Source organism: Microcaecilia unicolor, chromosome 2 (genome assembly GCF_901765095.1).
Source record: "Microcaecilia unicolor chromosome 2, aMicUni1.1, whole genome shotgun sequence".
Lineage (NCBI taxonomy): Eukaryota > Metazoa > Chordata > Amphibia > Gymnophiona > Siphonopidae > Microcaecilia > Microcaecilia unicolor.
Genome location: NC_044032.1, coordinates 120433424 through 120454276, shown reverse-complemented (window position 1 = coordinate 120454276; position 20853 = coordinate 120433424). Strand labels below are relative to the sequence as shown.

Below are 20853 nucleotides of genomic sequence, written 5' to 3'. Positions count from 1 at the left end.
TGCGGCTGTCAGTGGAGCAGGGCCTGTTACATCAGGGTCCCGTGATGATGGAGGATCCCTCTCCCTTTGGTCTTACGGCCTGGCTATTGAGCGGCAGCGTCTGAGGAAGAAGGGCTTCTCAGACAAGGTCATCGCCACTATGCTGAGAGCGAGGAAGCGCTCTACTTCTACTGCTTACGCCAGGGTTTGGCGTATCTTTGCAGCATGGTGTGAAGCAGGCTCATTTTCTCCCTTCACTGCTCCAATTTCTTCAGTGTTGGCGTTCCTGCAAGAAGGCCTGTCGCTCAGTTCCCTTAAAGTCCAGGTAGCGGCTCTGGCTTGCTTCAGGGGCCGCCTGAAGGGTGCTTCCCTGGCTTCGCAGCCAGATGTGGTGCGCTTTCTCAAGGGAGTTAATCACCTGCGCCCTCCTCTGCACTCAGTGGTGCCTGCGTGGAATCTCAACCTGGTGCTAAGAGCATTGCAGAAGCCGCCTTTGGAACCCTTGTCGAGGGCATCTCTGAAAGACCTGACGTTGAAAGCAGTCTCTTTGGTGGCTATCACTTCAGACAGAAGAGTTTCCGAGCTCCAGGCGCTCTCATGTCGAGAGCCTTTTCTGCAGTGCACTGAGGCAGGAGTGACTATTCGCACAGTGCCTTCCTTCCTGCCCAAGATTGGTTCTCGCTTCCATGTGAATCAGCAGCTCTGTCTCCCTTCCTTTCGTAGGGAGGACTACCCAGAGGAGTACTCCGCTCTTGAATATCTGGATGTGAGACGAGTCATCATCAGTTACTTGGAAGTGACCAATGATTTCCGGAAATCGGATCATCTGTTTGTCCTGTTTGCAGGTCCTCGTAAGGGTCTGCAGGCTGCTAAGCCTACAGTGGCAAGATGGGTCCAGGAAGCCATTGCAGCGGCTTATGTGGCCGCGGGGAAGGTGCCGCCTATCCAGCTGAAGGCTCACTCCACGAGAGCTCAGGCGGCCTCGATGGCAGAGGCCGGATCCGTCTCCTTGGAAGAGATATGCAAGGCGGCAACGTGGGCTTCGGCTCATACATTCTCCAAGCATTACCGTTGACTGTGGCTGCACGGGCGGAGGCCCGGTTTGGAGCTTCAGTGTTGAGGTCAGGGATTTCTATGTCCCGCCCTGGGTGAGTACTGCTTCGGTACATCCCACCAGTCTATGGATTGATCAGCTTGATGATATGGAAGGTAAAATTATGTATAATCATACCTGATAATTTTCTTTCCATTAATCATAGCTGAGAGCGAGGAAACGCTCTACTTCTACTGCTTACGCCAGGGTTTGGCGTATCTTTGCAGCATGGTGTGAAGCAGGCTCACTTTCTCCCTTCACTGCTCCAATTTCTTCAGTGTAGCTCCCTGCTACATTACACTCCTTATGGTGCTGAATAGGCACAACTTGGGCTTCGGCTCATACATTCTCCAAGCATTACCGTTTGACTGTGGCTGCACGGGCGGAGGCCCGGTTTGGAGCTTCAGTGTTGAGGTCAGGGATTTCAATGTCCCGCCCTGGGTGAGTACTGCTTCGGTACATCCCACCAGTCTATGGATTGATCAGCTTGATGATATGGAAGGTAAAATTATGTATAATCATACCTGATAATTTTCTTTCCATTAATCATAGCTGATCAATCCATAGCCCCTCCCAGATATCTGTACTGTTTTTATTCTGGTTGCATTTCAGGTTCAAGTTTAGTCTTCAGTTACTTCAGAAAGACTTCGTGTTCAAGTTTTTTCACTTGGATTCTTCAAGAGTTAAGACGAGTTTGTGTTACAGTGAGCTGCTGCATTCCTCTCCCCTCCGTTTTACGGGGCTGGATTGAGACTTAAAATTCTGCCGGCACTCCCTCCCGCTTCGTGCGGCTGTAGGGCAGCTTTGTACCCTCCCGCTTCGGCGGTGTTAGGGTCAGTCAGCTCCTCCCGCGGTTGCAGGATAAGCCAGATCCCCCCGCATCGGCGGGTGTGGTGTCCCTCCCCCGCTCCGCGGGATGAGCTGGACGGATTCCCCTCCCCCACTAGTGTGGGGATGAGCTGGGTTAATTCCCCTCCCCCGTTTCGGCGGTGGTGAGCTGGGCAGAGTGTCCCTTCGTGGGTGTAATTCTCTAAGTGCTGAGTCCTGCGGATGGAGCTTTGATATCGACATACTGAGGAGTTTCCGGCAGCACATGACCACATATAGGGAGGCAAAAGTTTGCTCTCTATCTCCACCTGCTGGTAGATAGAGAGCAAACTTTTGCCTCCCTATATGTGGTCATGTGCTGCCGGAAACTCCTCAGTATGTTCTCTATCTCAGCAGGTGGTGGTCACACACAGCAGCAGCTCTGGCTAGGCCTCCAAGCCTAATTTTTAGGTTTTGTTGAGTGCCTGGGGTTGAGGGCTCTTTTGAGCAAGTGCAAACCTGGTGGTGCCAGGTCCCTCCTTTTCTCCCCCCTCCCGCTGGCTCCGTTAAAAAAAAAAAAAAAAAAAAAAAAAATTTTAAACGTCCTTAAAGGCGTTTATTTCGACGTTTATTTAAACGTTCATTGCAGCTACTCACTGGGACACCAGTTCGTTACAGCTCGGAGCGGACAGCAGGTAATTTTTACCTTTTTATAGCGGGCAGGGGGTTCCCCGATTCTTCTCCTCGTGGCATATGGCGTCGGAGGGCGAGGGCGCAAAGGGTCGCTCCCCGGATCGCTTGAGCGCTTCTAGAGGGGATGCGGGGGTCTTACAGCCTGATTCGCCCTTGTTGGGTGACAGTTTCGTGACCGATGAATGTCCCGGTCCTTCCTCCGGCGTGGCGGTTTTTCCCGCCATAAACGCCCATCCCCCGCTCCTCGCCTCCGCCATCTTGGCCGGCCACGCGGCTCGGACGGCTTCTTCGTGGGCCGCCCTTGAGGTTGGAGACATTAATGCCATGAACGCCCTTAATTTGGGCGACGGCACAAAAGCGGCTAAAGTTAAGCGCCGTTCTTCCCGCGCGGCTCCTTCGCGGAGTGTCGCGCCGGACGCCATTTTGGATGCGCAGCATGTCTCTCCCCCGCTCTTGCGAGCGCCGGTTGAGGGTGCGTCTAGGGCTGTTGCCCAGGCTGCGGAAGTGCACAGTCTGGGGGGTTTCTCCCCCGAGTTTGTTTTGCTGCTGCATCAGGCTTTCCTCATGCAAAACGCTGCCCCTGCTCCCTCGTCTGGTAAAGAGGTTGAGGTTCCCAGAGGTAAACGCCCTCGGGTTGATTCCCAGGCCTTGGAGGAATTTGTCTCCTCCGATGTAGATGAGGGCAGCGTGTCTGAGATCTCCCAACGGTCCTTTGCGGATTCCTTGGAGGAGACGGATCCCCGCTCGGATGGAGCGGATGACCCCTCTGCAGCGCGGCTTTTTAGCCCAGGGGATTTGCCCAACCTGTTGTTACAGGCCATGGACACTTTGAAGATTTCCTCTCCGGAGGACGTCTCTCCCTCAGCCCCTGTTGGCTCTGCCATTATGCTGGGGACGAAGCGCCCGCCTAGAACCTTCCACGTGCATGATGCCATGCACACCCTAATTTCGGCTCAATGGGATGTCCCAGAAGCGAGCCTTAAAGTGGCTAGGGCTATGTCCCGCCTCTATCCTTTGGCTGTGAGTGAACGTGAGGCCTATCTGTGGCCTACCGTGGATTCTTTAATCACTGCGGTGACTAAGAAACGGCGTTGCCGGTGGAAGGTGGCACGGCCCTAAAGGACGCCCAAGACAGAAGATTGGAGGCGGCCTTAAGGTCGTCCTTTGAGGCAGCTGCTTTAAGTTTGCAGGCCTCAGTTTGCGGCTCCTATGTGGCCAGGGCGTGCCTGACTATGGTGCAGCGGGCTTCCCCCTCTGATCATTCCTTGAGGGCTGATTGGCCGGCCCTGGAATCGGGCTTAGCCTATTTGGCAGACTTGCTGTATGATGTCTTGAGGGCCTCAGCGAAAGGCATGGCTCAGACAATCTCTGCGCGGCGGTGGCTTTGGCTGAAACATTGGTCTGCTGACCACGCCTCTAAATCCCGCCTGGCTAGGTTGCCTTTTAAAGGCAAGCTGCTCTTTGGGGTCGAGCTGGACAAAATCGTGACCGATCTCGGCACGTCTAAGGGCAAGAAATTACCAGAGGTCAGGGCTCGGGCTAGTACTCGTCCCGGTACCTCCAGAGGACGGTTGCAGGAAGCCCGTCGGTACCGCCCGGGCAAGTCGGGTTCCTCTGCCCCCCTCTTCCTTCAAGAGGAATTTCTCCCCAAGCAGCATTCCTTTCGCAGAGACCGCCGTCCCGGAGGTGCTCCATCCGGTCCTCCCCAGGGTCTCGTACCCAATGACGGGTTCTTGGTCCACGCCCCAGTGCAGATTGGAGGACGCTGTCCTCGTTTCTGGGCGAGTGGACCACATTAACTTCAGACGCGTGGGTGCTGGAAGTCATCAGAGACGGCTACAAACTAGAGTTCTGCCAACCCTTAAAAGACGGGTTTGTACTCTCTCCCTGCAAGTCTCCGGTCAAAGCTGTGGCAGTGCAGCAGACCTTGGACAATCTGATCCGCCTGGGCGCGGTCGTTCCGGTGCCAGAAAGTCAGCTTGGCAAGGGACGTTACTCCATTTACTTTGTGGTACCAAAGAAAGGAGGTTCTGACCGGCCTATCCTCGACCTCAAAGGGGTCAATCGGGCCTTGAAAGTGCGGCACTTTCGCATGGAGACTCTCCGCTCTGTTATAGCGGCAGTGAAGGCAGGAGAGTTCCTGGCATCCTTGGACATCAAGGAAGCGTACCTGCATATTCCCATCTGGCCTCCTCATCAATGCTTTCTGCGTTTTGCAGTCCTGGGACGACACTTCCAGTTCCTTTCGGGTTGGCTACTGCTCCGCGGACCTTTTCCAAAGTAATGGTGGTCATCGCGGCCTTCCTACGAAAGGAAGGGGTACAAGTCCATCCTTATCTGGACGACTGGTTGATCCGAGCCCCCTCTTATGCAGAGTGCGGCAAAGCTGTGGACCGGGTAGTTGCTCTTTTGAGCTCCCTGGGATGGATCATCAACTGGGAGAAGAGCCAGCTGCGCCCGACTCAGTCCCTGGAGTACCTGGGAGTTCGATTCGACACCCAAGTGGGCAGAGTTTTCCTGCCAGACAATCGGATTGTCAAACTTCAGGCTCAGGTGGACCAGTTCCTAGTAGCCTCTCCCCTTCGGGCTTGGGACTATGTGCAGCTGTTGGGCTCTATGACGGCCACGATGGAAGTTGTGCCCTGGGCCAGGGCTCATATGAGACCACTTCAACACTTTGCTGCAGCGCTGGACTCCGATGTCGGAGGATTATGCTGTGCGCCTTCCCTTAGACCCAGCAGTGCGCAAGGCGCTGAGCTGGTGGATGCAGACAGACAAGTTGTCTGCGGGAATGCCTCTGGTGACCCCAGAGTGGATTGTCGTCACGACGGACGCCTCGTTGTCGGGCTGGGGAGCCCACTGCTTGGGAAGGACAGCGCAGGGGCTCTGGTCTCCTGCAGAGGCAAAGTGGTCTATCAACCTCCTGGAACTCAGAGCCATTCGGTTGGCGCTTTTGGAGTTCATCCCGGTACTGGTGTTGAAGCCTGTACGAGTCCTGTCGGACAATGCCACGGCTGTGGCCTATGTCAACCGCCAGGGAGGTACCAAGAGCGCCCCTCTAGCCAAGGAGGCTATGAATCTTTGCCAGTGGGCGGAAGCGAACCTGGAGCAGCTTTCAGCGGCCCACATTGCCGGAGTCATGAATGTCAAGGCGGACTTTCTCAGTCGCCATACCTTGGAGCCCGGAGAGTGGCAGCTATCTGCTCAGGCGTTCTTGGACATCACGAAGCGCTGGGGCCAGCCGAGCCTAGATCTGATGGCGTCATCGGCCAATTGCCAAGTGCCGCGCTTTTTCAGCAGAGGACGGGACCCTCGATCCCTGGGAGTAGATGCTCTTCTCCAACAGTGGCCGACACAAGAGCTGTCTCTGTGTTCCCGCCCTGGCCCATGTTGGGCAGGGTGCTAGACCGGGTGGCAAAGCACCCGGCAGGGTAATCCTGGTGAGTCCGGATTGGCCCAGGCGTCCCTGGTATGCGGACTTGATCAGGCTCTCAGTCGACGATCCTCTGCGGCTGCCAGTGGAGCAGGGCCTGTTACATCAGGGTCCCGTGGTGATGGAGGATCCCTCCCCTTTGGTCTTACGGCCTGGCTATTGAGCGGCAGGATGGGTTGTGTCCATCTACCAGCAGGTGGAGATAGAGAGCAAACTTTTGCCTCCCTATATGTGGTCATGTGCTGCCGGAAACTCCTCAGTATGTCGATATCAAAGCTCCATCCGCAGGACTCAGCACTTAGAGAATTACACCCACGAAGGGACACTCTGCCCAGCTCACCACCGCCGAAACGGGGGAGGGGAATTAACCCAGCTCATCCCCACACAAGTGGGGGAGGGGAATCCGTCCAGCTCATCCCCGCGGAGCGGGGGAGGGACACCACACCCGCCGATGCGGGGGGATCTGGCTTATCCTGCAACCGCAACCGCGGGAGGAGCTGACTGACCCTAACACCGCCGAAGCGGGAGGGGTACAAAACTGCCCTACAGCCGCACGAAGCGGGGAGGGAGTGCCGGCAGAATTTTAAGTCTCAATCCAGCCCCGTAAAACGGAGGGGAGAGGAATGCAGCAGCTCACTGTAACACAAACTCGTCTTAACTCTTGAAGAATCCAAGTGAAAAAACTTGAACACGAAGTCTTTCTGAAGTAACTGAAGACTAAACTTGAACCTGAAATGCAACCAGAATAAAAAACATACAGATATCTGGGAGGGGCTATGGATTGATCAGCTATGATTAATGGAAAGAAAATTATCAGGTATGATTATACATAATTTTACCTTCCATATCATCAAGCTGATCAATCCATAGACTGGTGGGATGTACCGAAGCAGTACTCACCCAGGGCGGGACATAGAAATCCCTGACCGCAACACTGAAGCTCCAAACCGGGCCTCCGCCCGAGCAGCCACAGTCAAGCGGTAATGCTTGGAGAATGTATGGGCCGAAGCCCAAGTTGCCGCCTTGCATATCTCTTCCAAGGAGACGGAACCGGCCTCTGCCATCGAGGCCGCCTGAGCTCTTGTAGAGTGAGCCTTCAGCTGGATAGGCGGCACCTTCCCCGCGGCCACATAAGCCGCTGCAATGGCTTCCTTGACCCATCTTGCCACTGTAGGCTTAGCAGCCTGCAGACCCCTACGAGGACCTGAATACAGGACAACAGATGATCCGATTTCCGGAAATCATTGGTCACTTCCAAGTATCTGATGATGACTCGTCTCACATCCAGATATTTAAGAGCAGAGTACTCCTCTGGGTTGAGAGGGGTGTAGGTAGGGGGGTCCAGGGCCAAATTTATGGGGGTCCAGGCCCCCATGGCCCCATAGCAGCTAAGCCCCTGGTTAGTAGCCTTGTGTAATACTTAAAACCTGGCCTGGAATGAGATTGCTGACTGTAGTTAATTAAAGCACACTCAAGGCATATCAGCATGACTGCCGATTTGGGATTCTGTGTTCTCTATCTCCACCTGCTGGTATTAGTATTAAAATGAGGATTCTGTGCTGAGAGAACCAGGAAATTTAAAGTGACAGTAGCCACCATGCTGGGAGCTTGAACACCCATATACTGAACTGGATGTAATTATAACTAGAGATTTTGCTTGGGGGGGGGGGGGGGGGGGGGGTTCAGAACTCAGGGATATGCTGCAGCTAGACCATGGCCATAGAAATGATCCACACAGCATTAATAATAGGAAAATCAGTGGCATTAGGGTAACTGTTCCATGATCGAAGTTCCCCAGAAGGAGGCGCCCCATCACACTTTAGAACACTGAAGAAGTGGTATAAACAATCCTTCAGAAAGTGGAGAAGAGAACCAACTGAAAGTAACAGGATAGATCATAAGGAATGCCAAGCCAAATGCAAGCGGAGATAAGGAGGGCAAAAAGGACTTTGAGAAGAAATTAGCGTTGGAAGCAAAAATACATAGTAAAATTTTTTTAGATACATTAAAAGCAGGAAACCGGCCAAAGAATCGGTTGGGCCGCTGGACGAAAATGGTGTTAAAGGGGCGATCAAGGAGGACAAAGCCGTAGCGGAGAAATTAAATGAATTCTTTGCTTCGGTCTTCACCGAGGAGGATTTGGGGGGGACACCGGTGCCGGAAAGAATATTTGAAGCGGGGGAGTCGGAGAAACTAAACAAATTCTCTGTAACCTTGGAGGAATGTAATGGGTCAGTTCAGCAGCTGAAGAGTAGTAAATCACCGGGACCTGATGGTATTCATCCCAGAGTATTAATAGAACTAAAAATGAACTTGCGGAGCTACTGTTAGAAATATGCAATCTGTCCCTAAAATCGAGGTGTAGTACCGGAAGACTGGAGGGTAGCCAATGTTACTCGATTTTTAAGAAGGGTTCCAGAGGAGATCCGGGAAATTATAGACCGGTGAGTCTGACGTCGGTGCCGGGCAAGATGGTGGAGGCTATTATTAAGAATAAAATTGCAGAGCATATACAAACACATGGACTGATGAGACAAAGTCAGCACGGATTTAGTGAAGGGAAGTCTTGCCTCACCAATCTAATGCATTTTTTTGAGGGGGTAAGCAAACATGTGGACAATGGGGAGCCGGTTGATATTGTATATCTGGATTTTCAGAAGGCGTTTGACAAAGTGCCGCACGAAAGACTCCTGAAGAAATTGCAGAGTCATGGACTCGGAGGTAGGGTATTATTATGGATTAAGAACTGGTTGAAAGATAGGAAGCAGAGAGTAGGATTGCGTGGCCAGTATTCTCAGTGGAGGAGGGTAGTTAGTGGGGTCCGCAGGGGTCTGTGCTGGGTCCGTTGCTTTTTAATGTATTTATAAATGACCTAGAGATGGGAATAACTAGTGAGGTAATTAAATTCGCCGATGACACAAAATTATTCAGGGTCGTCAAGTCGCAGGAGGAATGTGAACGATTACAGGAGGACCTTGCGAGACTGGGAGAATGGGCGTGCAAGTGGCAGATGAAGTTCAATGTTGACAAGTTCAAAGTGATGCATGTGGGTAAGAGGAACCCGAATTATAGCTACGTCTTGCAAGGTTCCGCGTTAGGAGTTACGGATCAAGAAAGGGATCTGGGTGTCGTCGTCGATGATACGCTGAAACCTTCTGCTCAGTGTGCTGCTGCGGCTAGGAAAGCGAATAGAATGTTGGGTGTTATTAGGAAGGGTATGGAGTCCAGGTGTGCGGATGTTATAATGCCGTTGTATCGCTCCATGGTGCGACCGCACCTGGAGTATTGTGTTCAGTACTGGTCTCCGTATCTCAAAAAAGATATAGTAGAATTGGAAAAGGTACAGCGAAGGGCGACGAAAATGATAGTGGGGATGGGACGACTTTCCTATGAAGAGAGGCTGAGAAGGCTAGGGCTTTTTAGCTTGGAGAAGAGACGGCTGAGGGGAGATATGATAGAAGTGTATAAAATAATGAGTGGAATGGATCGGGTGGATGTGAAGCGACTGTTCCGCTATCCAAAAATACTAGGACTAGAGGGCATGAGTTGAAGCTACAGTGTGGTAAATTTAAAACGAATCGGAGAAAATGTTTCTTCACCCAACGTGTAATTAGACTCTGGAATTCGTTGCCGGAGAACGTGGTACGGGCGGTTAGCTTGACGGAGTTTAAAAAGGGGTTAGATAGATTCCTAAAGGACAAGTCCATAGACCGCTATTAAATGGACTTGGAAAAATTCCGCATTTTTAGGTATAACTTGTCTGGAATGTTTTTACGTTTGGGGAGCGTGCCAGGTGCCCTTGACCTGGATTGGCCACTGTCGGTGACAGGATGCTGGGCTAGATGGACCTTTGGTCTTTCCCAGTATGGCACTACATATGTACTTATCAGGGAGTTATTTCTGGAAAACTAATTGTTATGGCTACAATGAAAGTAAAATATCCTTTCTTATGGTGGTGAACAAATCCTAGGAATATGGATTATTGAGCCGTATTTAAATATTTTGGGCTAGATGAATATTATGTTATACAGAACAGAGAAAGAAGAGGGTGTTCTTTGCAAAATAAGAGTCTGTACCTCTAAATGTAAGACTTGGCAGCCCAGATCCTTACATATATCTATTTTCCTTTTACCTTCCCAGGGGGAATGGGAGGATGCTCTTTATTAACAGGGACCCTTTTGCTGACTCACTGCCACTGGGTGATTTGGTTTTCTACACACCAGCATAAGCTGCTATATTATAGAACCAACTCAGCCCCAAGCTAAGGCTTCAGTCTTGGCTTGTGAACAATTTGTAGGAGTAGCTGTGAAGAAACCAGTCTGATTCAAAAATGGGGATTGTTGATTTGATCATTTTTCATGAGGGCTTCATTCACAACAACCCAATGATTTTTTTTTAACCCCCATCTCATATCTTTTCCAAGTTCTCTTAGCCCAGTCAGTGCAGTGATGGTCCTTAGCCTGAAGCCATGCAACAGGCTCTTTCCAGAACCCTGCCTAGGCATCCCCTTCCCCCTGGGGTTTGGAATGACGCAGAAATTGAATCCAGATCTTCCGCATGGTAGTGCATACCACTGCAACTGAGTCACTGGCTAGCCCTAACCATTTTATTTTTAAATTACAGTTTTAGGCAAGAAACTTTCACGCCCCCCCCCCCCCCCCACCTCCACATATATCTTTGTGTATGTTTTACTTTTCTGTTGAAGAAAAAAACAAAGAAGTGCTTTAAACAAGTATTTTAGTTAACATGTACAAATTTTCTTACGGAGTAAATACTAAACTGGGCATGTTGGTTCAAACTCTGCATGTACCTTAATCATGAACCAGTAAAGAAAGCCAAAGAATAACTAGTTGGCTTTGATTAATGACCAGGTTAAAATTATGCACAGAGATGTGTGTCTGCTTTCTCTGTGTTATAACTTTTTAGTGCAGAACTGTGATTGTAGTTCTATTCTCTACCCTCACTTCTGCCCTGAGACCAACACCTCAGTACACAGAGGAAAGTACTTGCATTGTTGAAAATTGCCTGTGCTTTACCCACATATTTGAGTGAGCAATAATCGAGACCCATTTCCACAAGTGACACACTGTTACTTGTGGAAGTTAACTTTTGATTATTGGCCACCATACTCTTATATTTTGTCTCTTTAAATCATACAGTACATTGAATAATTTATGTTAATGAACATACAGTACCAGGATTTCCAATATATCGGCATTGAAGTTTTCCTTAGAAGAAAGGACTATTGTAATTCATTCCCAAATCCCGATAAAGCAGATTCTGAAGGGGAAAATGCCAGTGTCTATGTAATCCATTGCTGTGATTTTCAGCACCTCACTAGCTTGCTGTCTTGCAGTTCAAAAGTGTAGAGCTACATCTGCGCATGTCTCGATATCTTGACTATTGTGCAGTAGTTGGCATGGTTTTTCATTCTGGACATAAGAAAATAGAGGAATGGGTCCAGGCAACTGGTTTAGGCTGCTGAGGCATAAAGCTAAAATATAGGAAAAATATAAGTCATCTGTGTCGTCCTGATATATTTCACATGGTGAATAATGAGGAGAATGTTGCTAGGGGTGAAGGAAATTGTGAAAATGGTAAGTATCAGCATGGTTATCTTAACATACCAGAACCATTTCTGGTCATAAGTACTCAAGGTCCTAATGATTGAGACATAACAAAACACAATCACAGCTAATGGAATTAAAAAGCCAAACACGGCCAAAAATATGAAGTAATAGAACTTGAGGTGGGACAGTGTGTCGCAGGCATTATGTACATCATGGCAGGTGGAGATGTTAAGTTCTTCCAGATGGTACTCTTGCTTGGTGATGCAGAAGGGGCAGCATGTACATGAAGACGATGATCCACACCAGCATGCTGAGCGACACTGCAAAGGTCCTCTGTGGCAGCCCTCGGTAGACGAAGGGATGAACGATGGCCAAGTACCGGCTGATACTGATGCACATGAGCAAGAGGATGGAACAGTACATGTTGCCGTAGAAAACGACAGACATCACACGACACATGATTTCTCCAAATCCCCAGTGATTGCCGTTCAGGTGGTAAGCAATTTTAAATGGCAGCATAATGCAGAAGAGGAAGTCCGAAATGGCCAAGTTTGTGTAGAAGATAGCAGTGCAGACGGACCTGACGTGGAAGAAGAGCATCCACAGAGTGATGGCATTGGCCGGTACCCCTATTAAGACCACGGCGATGTACACGGCTGGAATCACCTGGTGCTAAAGAGCTGGTAAGGTACTCCATAGTGGTATTGCTCACTTGTAGTCTTGCACTGTATGACTTCTGCAGAGAGCATTTATCTTCATTATGAGGGGTATCTTCTTTTAAGCCTTCTATAACATGATTTGGAAGTAGTTCACTGTCCCCTGCGGGAATGCCTTTGAATGTCTTAATGGTAAAGTTTTCCCGTCCTGAACTGAAGAAGCCGTGCCCTAAAAATGAAACAGACAAGTTTAAAAAAGGAAAAGTAGTTCTGGCAGCTTCCATCAGAGTAGAAATTGGGACAGAGGGGTGTGGGGGTAGTGGCTGACCTCATCAGCACTTGTGTACTACAAAGCAGTCAGTTTTCCTGGCTCCAAACAAAGGAGGTCTTTTACTAAAGATTAGTTCATGTTACTGCAGCAGAGCCCATAGGAATAAAATGTATCCAGTGAGAGATTACATGCTAATCTTTAGTAAAAAAAAAAAAAAGACCCCCCCCCCCCAGTGATGTTCCTAGGCTGGCTCACACCCGGGGCAGATCGCCGATGCGCCCCCCCCCCCCCCCTCCCGGTTAAATTACCCCCCCAATGCATTTTTACTTGCTGGGGGGGGGGTGCCGCGTGCCTGTCGGCTCCGAGTCCGCTCGTTCCCTGCTGCTCCCTCTGCCCCGGAACAGGAAGTAACCTGTTCCGCGCAGAGGGAGCAGCAGGGAGGGAACGAGCAGACTCGGCCAACAGGCGCACGGCACCCCCCCCCCCCCCCCCCGCAGTGGTGCACCCGGGGCGGACCGCCCCCACCGCCCCCCCCCCTTAAATGTAAATGTTTGCAAGTGAAAAGCCTTTTAGTAGATTAAATGGGAGTCTTTCTGTATCTTCTAATTCATTTCTCCTGGATAGTTTTTTGTAACCTGGCCTTGTTGGTAGTAACTGTAAGAAAACCTAACACATGCAAATTTATAAATGATTGTAAAAGCCCCAAAACAATTACTAGTTTGTTTCAAGCGTTTAATGACTTGCCTTACTGTGGTTTTTTTTTCATCAACCACCACCTCACCACAGGTTAATAAAACTTTTTGTGGTGTAAACAGTGAAAGTAATATTTGCTGATTCTTAGAACTAAGGTGGACTGATGATGAACTACAGTACTGATTGAACGACTGTGGTTTTTTGTGACTGGATCTGTTGTTTAGAATCAACTAATTTACACACGTTTTATTAGTAAAGTCCCTTCCAGTTACTTAAGGTTTTGGACTGCAGTTTGTATGTTTTCTTAGTCATTTCAGTTTTGCCAGCAGGGAAAACATTCAGCTACCTATATACATATGCAGATATAAGATGTGGAGAGCGGGAGGTGTATACAACGGGTTCCAGAGGGAATTAAGTCTGTGGCTCCTGCCCAAAGACCTTCCCTGCAATGGCTGAGCTATTGCAGATTAAAAACAGAGAGAAAAGAGAGGGTTATTTTTGACTGTGTTGCACAGGACCGAAAGCCCAAAGGAGCAGAAGGAAAATGCTGGACAAAGGTTAAGTTTGAAGCACACCTACCTCGTTGGCACACAGTACAGGAGAGGACGGACACCAGCCCGATGGTTGCTAATAGCAGTGGAGAGTTCATCGCGGTGATGGATAAAACGATCTGTTTTCTCTAACAATACGAGGACAGGACCCGGTTTTCTAATCTCATTTTTCTTTCTTTTGTTAAAGCCCACTCATTGTTTCTGCCTGGCCGGTGAGGGCGCCTTTCGTTGCTCTGTAGTCCACCAGCTTCTATCGTTAGCAGGAAGCAAGCAGCAGTCCTTAGGGTGTGACTTCCAAGGGAGCGCTGCAGCTGGAAATCAGGAAGAGGTTTAGTTACAACCAGATAAACTCTTGTTAACTCTTCACTGTCCAAAAGCATTTTTTTTTCCTAGGTGTGTTTCCTTGAACATCAAGTTCCAGCTGAGAATTTACAGGGGATATTTTTTTACAAAGCTGCGTGTCTGTATGTCTTTGGGATTTCATGCTGACACTTGAGCTGCCAGAGCAGTCACAAAACAACTGCAGCGCTCTTCTTTTTGTACTTGGGAGTGGAAGTAGTTAGCTTAGTAGGGGGGGGGGGGGGGGATGGCCCTAGCCCTAGCCCTAGCCCTAGCCCTTTTATTAATCAACTGGTGTGTGGTTTTCTTTTTGTGTGTGTGTGTGTGTGTGGGGGAGGGGGGGGGGTTGCAGCATAAATGAAGGTGGTTCTGGTTTCTGATCTTTTGTGGTTAACAGCCCCTTGCCTTGCCCCTGTCCTTATAAAAACAGAAACACACTAAGATCCACTTCACTAATAATGCAGTGAAGGAAAACACACTTTCTCAATTAAAGGAGGAAACTCTTTCCTCCTTTAATTGAGAGAGTGTTGTGTTTTCACTTCAACAATTGAGCAATCTTGTATAAAAGCAGCCGGTGTCTGCACACTATCCCCCTAAATTGTATAAAAGTCAAACATAAATTTGGTCACACACCCAATTTGTGTACACAATTTAATTGAATAACATGCCAATTGGCTTTTTAATGAACAATTAGCGCTAATTGAAATCAATTATGTACAAAATTTACATTCATCCCGGAAAAGGGGGCACAGAAATGGGAGGGTCATGGGCATTTTGGAGCAGAACGTGTGCATAGATTTAAGTTACGCATGCAATTATAGAATATGGGGTTCTGTGCATAAATAGGGTCATTTGCACCATGTTTTTGTTGGTGCAAATGAACACGCCTAAATTTACATGTGACTCCTGTGCTTAAGTGCTATTCTATAAACTGTGCCTGATTTTGCTTTGAAAATGAGCCACTTGGTGTGTTTAGGGACTATCATATAGGGATTGAACAGCTGCCAGAAAGAACTGAGGGTCATTATAAACTGATTTGCCCCATATCTTTTGATATAGGTATGTGGAAGTTGCAAGGTCTAGATTTATTTATAAAATCAGTTTGGGGTTTAGGATGGTTGGTTTTGCTAAAACTCAACCTGTGCAGGATCTCTTTTTTTTTTTTTTTTTTTTTTTTTTCAAAATTATTGGCTAAAGTTTTAGTTCTCAGCATAATTGAAATTTAAACAGGTTATATCCACAAACAAAAAATATCCCGTTACAATAAACATATAGCCATAGAAAGGACTGTCTCCAGGAAGAAAAAAAAAACTCAGAAGCCAATCCCTCTTGGCCCCCTTCCTTTCTCCTACTCCACTTAGCAAACAGTAGACCTATTACAAATGTAAGCAGGGTATACAAGATAAAGTCAGATAATCCACTGTAATCATATAATTAAGGTAATTGGAGTGGAGGAGTGGCCTAGTGGTTAGGGTGGTGGACTTTGGTCCTGAGGAACTGAGTTCGATTCCCGGCACAGGCAGCTCCCTGTGACTCTGAGCAAGTCACTTAACCCTCCATTGCCTGCCGCATTGAGCCTGCCGTGAGTGGGAAAGCGTGGGGTACAAATGTAACAAAAATAAAAAAATTGCAGTGTGCCAGCATTGTCCAGATAGGATTGAAGTGGGGACCACACTTCAAGAAAGCTGGTTAGCTAGTCCTTTTGTTCAGCAATATGTAACTGGTATTTATAAATAGGCATACAGAGGACCACCAAAACTGAACACTGTGTCCCACTTTTCCATGAAAAGATTACAGTGGTTACCAATTGAGCTATGAGTGTGTTTTCAAATATTGTTGATTTTTAAAGTTTTGATTGGTAGTCTATCAGTAATGGTGTCTTCTAATATATATATATATATATATATATATATATATATAATTGGAAATACAAACTTTAGTGCACTTTAATTTCTTTTTAAGCAGTATTATGGAATAGACTTTCAGTTTGAACTGAATCAATTTTTGATTGAGTATTACTATGGTAAGATCTAAACTAGAACTGTGGGTTTTTATGATTCTACTAGTAAAAAAGGCCCGTTTCTGTTTGAAAGGAAACGGGCGCTAGCAAGGTTTTCTTCTGAGTGTGTATGTTTGAGAGAGTGTATGTGAGAGTGACTGTGTGAGAGAGGCTTCTGTTCCTGCTGCTGTGCATTCCCCGTGTTGTGCTGATTCGCTGCTCCCTGTATCGTGGTTCCGCCCCTCTCCCTTCTACTGGCCAGTCTGGTGTGGGTTGTGTGACATCACTATTATCTACTCCAACATGAGCCACGGTTCCAGGCAGCCTCAGAATGTTGGAGGTGAGAATTATTATATAGGATATATGGTGCTCAGACTTTCATGTAGAAATTCAGGTGCATGACCAATTTCTGTGTGCAATTGAATAACAAGCCAATTAGTACTGATTGGGCGCTAATGATCAATTATTGGTGCTAGTGGAATTAATTAAAATTTGCATGCACATTTTTGGCATCAGGATCAGTACCTAAATTTTATGCACAGATCCAAAGAGGGAGCGTGACAATGGGAGGGGTATGGGCAGATCAGGGCATTCCTGGAATTTGCATGCAGTTTTGTAGAATAAGGGAGTTCCATCCATAATTTAGGTATGAGAATTAAATCCTCATGCCTAAAATTGGACATGGATACTGGCGCCAATGCTATTTTATAAATAGTGCAGAACTCTGAGCGCCATTTATAGAATAGCACTTAGCATTTTTTTCGAGGCCATTATGTTCTAGTGTTTCTTTTTATTGCTGTTTTTATTATGTATGTATATTGTTCTCCACTTAGAATGTTTAGATAATGTGGAATACAAATAAACATAATTTTTATAGCAGTTGCTATCATAACAGATAGCAGTTTATGTTCCTTATCCACCAGGGCAGTGTCCGTTGAGATAACATTGAAAATAATTCCCCCATATGTGAGTGGATAGTGGATAGACTTTCTGCTTCAATTTGCTTCCACATCACTTGCCAGAAGTTATTTACCACAGTACAGAAAATATAGCATGGTCAAAAGTACCAGGAGCACTTGCAGAGGACCAGCATTTGTCAGAGACTGGGTCATAAACAATATAGACTGAGACAGTTTAGCTGATATGGTACATCAAACAATGCAACTCCAAAGTGCCTTCCATTTAGTTTCAAATAAGACATTACTAAACTCTGTGTGCCAAACCCCCCTGCCCTTGGTATTTTAATACACTTTAATTATCAGTCAGTTAGACTACTGCAATTCTTTATATAAAGGGCTTAGAATGGATTAGGGATCCAAGATGGCCGCACGTACCTGAAGTGCATCTGACTTCATTTTCCTCTGCTGTATCGAGATGCCCAAGCGTCGGGGAAAGGCAGCTGCTCGAGCCTCCCAGCTGCCCGAACCCATTACAGTTCTCCGATGGACCGTCATTTGCAAGGTCAAGGGCAGGAGCAGAGATCGGGAGTGGTCCCAGAGGAGTCGCCGGCTCTAACAGGGGGAATGGCTGCGTCTCCGGGGCTAGAGACGTCTTTGAGCCCCGACGGAAGAGCCCCTCCCCCACAGCCACGAGGATTGAGTTCTCCCCTTTCAGAATCAGTGGTACCGTCTGCGGGAGATTTGCAGGGTACTGCTGTGAGTGAGATTCATTTATTTGAAGGGGAGACAAGAGGAGAGGAGTTGGATGTGAATCCTCACGTTAACAACATTGCAACGTTTAAAACGGGGAAGCAAAAATCCCAGAAATTGGTCTGACAAGTGAGTCTTCTGAATATTTGAGTGTTACAACTCCTGAATTTTTGCAAAAGAAGCCTTCAGAGGTAATGTTAGACTCTTTATGGTATTTAATTTCGGACCTAGGTAAGACTCTTTTCTCACAAACTGGTGTTCTTGCACAGAAGCTTTCTAAAGTAGAGATGAGGGTAGAAAAAACTGAAACAGAAGCAAAGGAATTACTCTCACGTAGAAATCAAATTGATAAAGATTTTTCTACCATTCAACATTTACAAACCTCATTGGTTAAACATTTTTGAAAATTTTGTAAGGAGTAATAACCTTCGTTTCCTGAATTTTCCGAGGGTTCCTACAGTTAGGCCCCTGGAAATGCTGAAACAATATAGGAAAGAAACTTTGGGTTTAATGGAAAATCAGTTTCCTCCTTTTTCACATGTCTATTATCTGCCGAGGAAAACTGAGGATCACCAACAAGAAACTTTGGATGTTTCTGCAATATTAGAAATTTCTGACTCAGAAATAGCCACCGCAGCGACATTGGTTGCCTCGGTGGCACTGTCTCCTGACAAACAATGATTATTGAGGATATTCTTTAAAAATAGAGAGAAATTATTCCTAGGTTTTAAGATACAATTATTTCCTGATGTATCAAGAGATACCCAGCGTAGACGTAAGCAATTTCTTTCTTTATTTTCTTTATTTAGATTTTTGCTCACACCTTTTTCAGTAGTAGCTCAAGGTGAGTTACATTCAGGTACTCTGGATATTTCTCTGTCCCAGGAGGGCTCAGAATGTAAGTTTGTACTTGAGGCAGTGGAGGGTTAACTTGCCCAAGATCACAAGGAGCAGCAGCAGGATTTGAACTGCCCACCTCTGGATTGCAAGTCCGGTGCTCTAACCACTAGGCCACCAAGCCTCCAAAAATTGAAATTCTTCTATAGCAAACATAAAGCAACCTTTCAGAGAAATAAAGCAAAAGAGAGAGTGGTGGATGCTTGAAATGCCCTCCTGCGGGAGGTGGTGGAGATGAAAACGGTAACGGAATTCAAACATGCGTGGGATAAACATAAAGGAATCCTGTTCAGAAGGAATGGATCCTCAGGAGCTTAACCGAGATTGGATAGCAGAGCCAGTAGTGGGAGGCGGGGCTGGAGGTTGGGAGGCGGGGATAGTGCTGGGCAGACTTATACAGTCAAAGTAGGGTATACACAAAAAGTAGCACACATGAGTTGTCTTGTTGGGCAGACTGGATGGACCGTGCAGGTCTTTTTTTCTGCCGTCATCTACTATGTTACTATGTAACACAGACTCAGAAATAAGGCCCAGAGAGAAAACAGTAATCAAACAGATCTACTCCCCCCCCCCCCCCCACACACACACACACAAATCATTACCACCACCTTGCATTTCTAGTCCATTTGTAACTTATCCCAACCTTGCTCACTGCCAAGGATAAAGAGGAATGGTTAATCAAAGACCAAAGTACGTCAGAGGAGGGCGGGCCCAGGAAGAAAGAAGGGACGTCTGAGGAGGCCTTCTGACTCGCCGATCAGCTGTTCTTGCCCGTGCAGCAGAGGTGAGAGACGCTGCACGGGCCGGTAAGGCAAAGGGGGGGGGGTCGTTGGAGGGGGGGGGGGGAGCGGCAGCCACGACCAAAGGGGGGGGCGGGGCGGGGCACAGGACCGGAGCATGGTGGGAGGCGGAGCTAGTGTGGGAGAAGACACAGGAAGGGAGGAGGGCCGGGCCGGGGCTGCTAAAATTTGAGTTTTTTCGTGCCGGGGGGGGGGGGGGGGGGGAAACGGCGACCTCGGGCGGGGGGGGCAAGGACGGCCATACAGGATGCTCCTCACGAGCGCCCTTGCCCCCCCCACCCTTATTTTATTTTTGTTTTGATTTGGGAGCCATGTGCTTGTGTTTTGGCTGTTTGTGGCATGCGCAGAGCAGCTAACATAACGATTGGCTGCTCTGCGCATGCTTTAGGGGCCGATTACCGACGTGTATTGTGATTCTTTGATACATTGTACTTTTCAATACCGATCCGAGCATGTGTGACTTGTTGTTTTGGTGCATTCTTCGTTTTTTTTAAAATCGTTAGGGACTTTAACGATTTAGATTTTTTAACGTTTGCTTGATGCATCTGCCTCTACGTGTGTTAAATTTCTCTTAGTGTTGGGATTAGATTTGTCAATATTGGGATCATATACACTATTAAAATCTCCCCCCAAAATCATAGGTATATCCTGCTTCTGGAGCAAAATGATCCTAATACTCTGGTAAAATCCTTTGTTGTACATTTGGAGCATACAAATTGTTGCCGCTCTGTAGTCATTCTTGCTATGATGTACCTCCCATTAGGGTACTGCATGCTTGGTGTGTATGACCACATTCAATACTCTGTGAAATAAAATAAACTCTGCCCACTTTGCAGTAGGCAACTGACACTTCTGATATTGACCCTACCCACCATTTTTTGAGCTTATCATGTTTCACAGAGGATATGTCTCTTGTAAAAAGGCTGCCATTTGACAATTGAGAGCCTGAAGGATCTTTTTGCTTCTTAATAGGGGAGGAAACACCTCCCACATTCCATGAAATCAGCTTAAGGGGCAGAGTGTACAGCTGTAATAATAACTATCAACATTGAAAACATGTTTCAGCCGGAGCAGAGCCATCCCAGCCTGCAGCCTGCTCCCGGATTGGAGAAGTCCCAAGAGATCTGTAAAAACTTTTCTCCACTTCCAAAAACACATCTCAAAACAAAAAGAAGAATGTTCTGCCACTTTCTTGCCCCACTCTACCCCACCCTCCTTCACTCTATCACTCCCCCTAAAAAACACATTCCAAAGTGTCCTCATAAGGGACAACAGGTTACTGTGAGACCCACCCCATCTCTGGAACTCCAAATATGTCTATTCTCCCAGTATGCTAACAAGAAGGGAAAAAAGATCTACTAGTACTTTTCATTTCTATAGTGCTACTAGACGTACACAGAGCTGTACACATTATATGCAGGTA

General features: G+C 47.6%; 2 protein-coding genes across 6 annotated transcripts in view; one reads left to right on the top strand and one right to left on the bottom strand.

Annotated features, from left to right (window-relative positions):
* The window catches only part of IQGAP2 (IQ motif containing GTPase activating protein 2), a 589818-nt gene that overhangs the window by 406873 nt on the left and 162092 nt on the right, over positions 1–20853 (top strand). The gene's annotated exons all lie outside the window — the stretch shown is intronic.
* On the bottom strand, positions 10695–14028 carry F2RL2 (coagulation factor II thrombin receptor like 2). The gene is given in 6 exon segments (XM_030193264.1): positions 10695–11475; positions 11477–11544; positions 11547–11847; positions 11849–12245; positions 12247–12460; positions 13775–14028. Coding segments are annotated over 6 exon segments (1149 nt in total). The 5' UTR covers positions 13845–14028; the 3' UTR covers positions 10695–11376.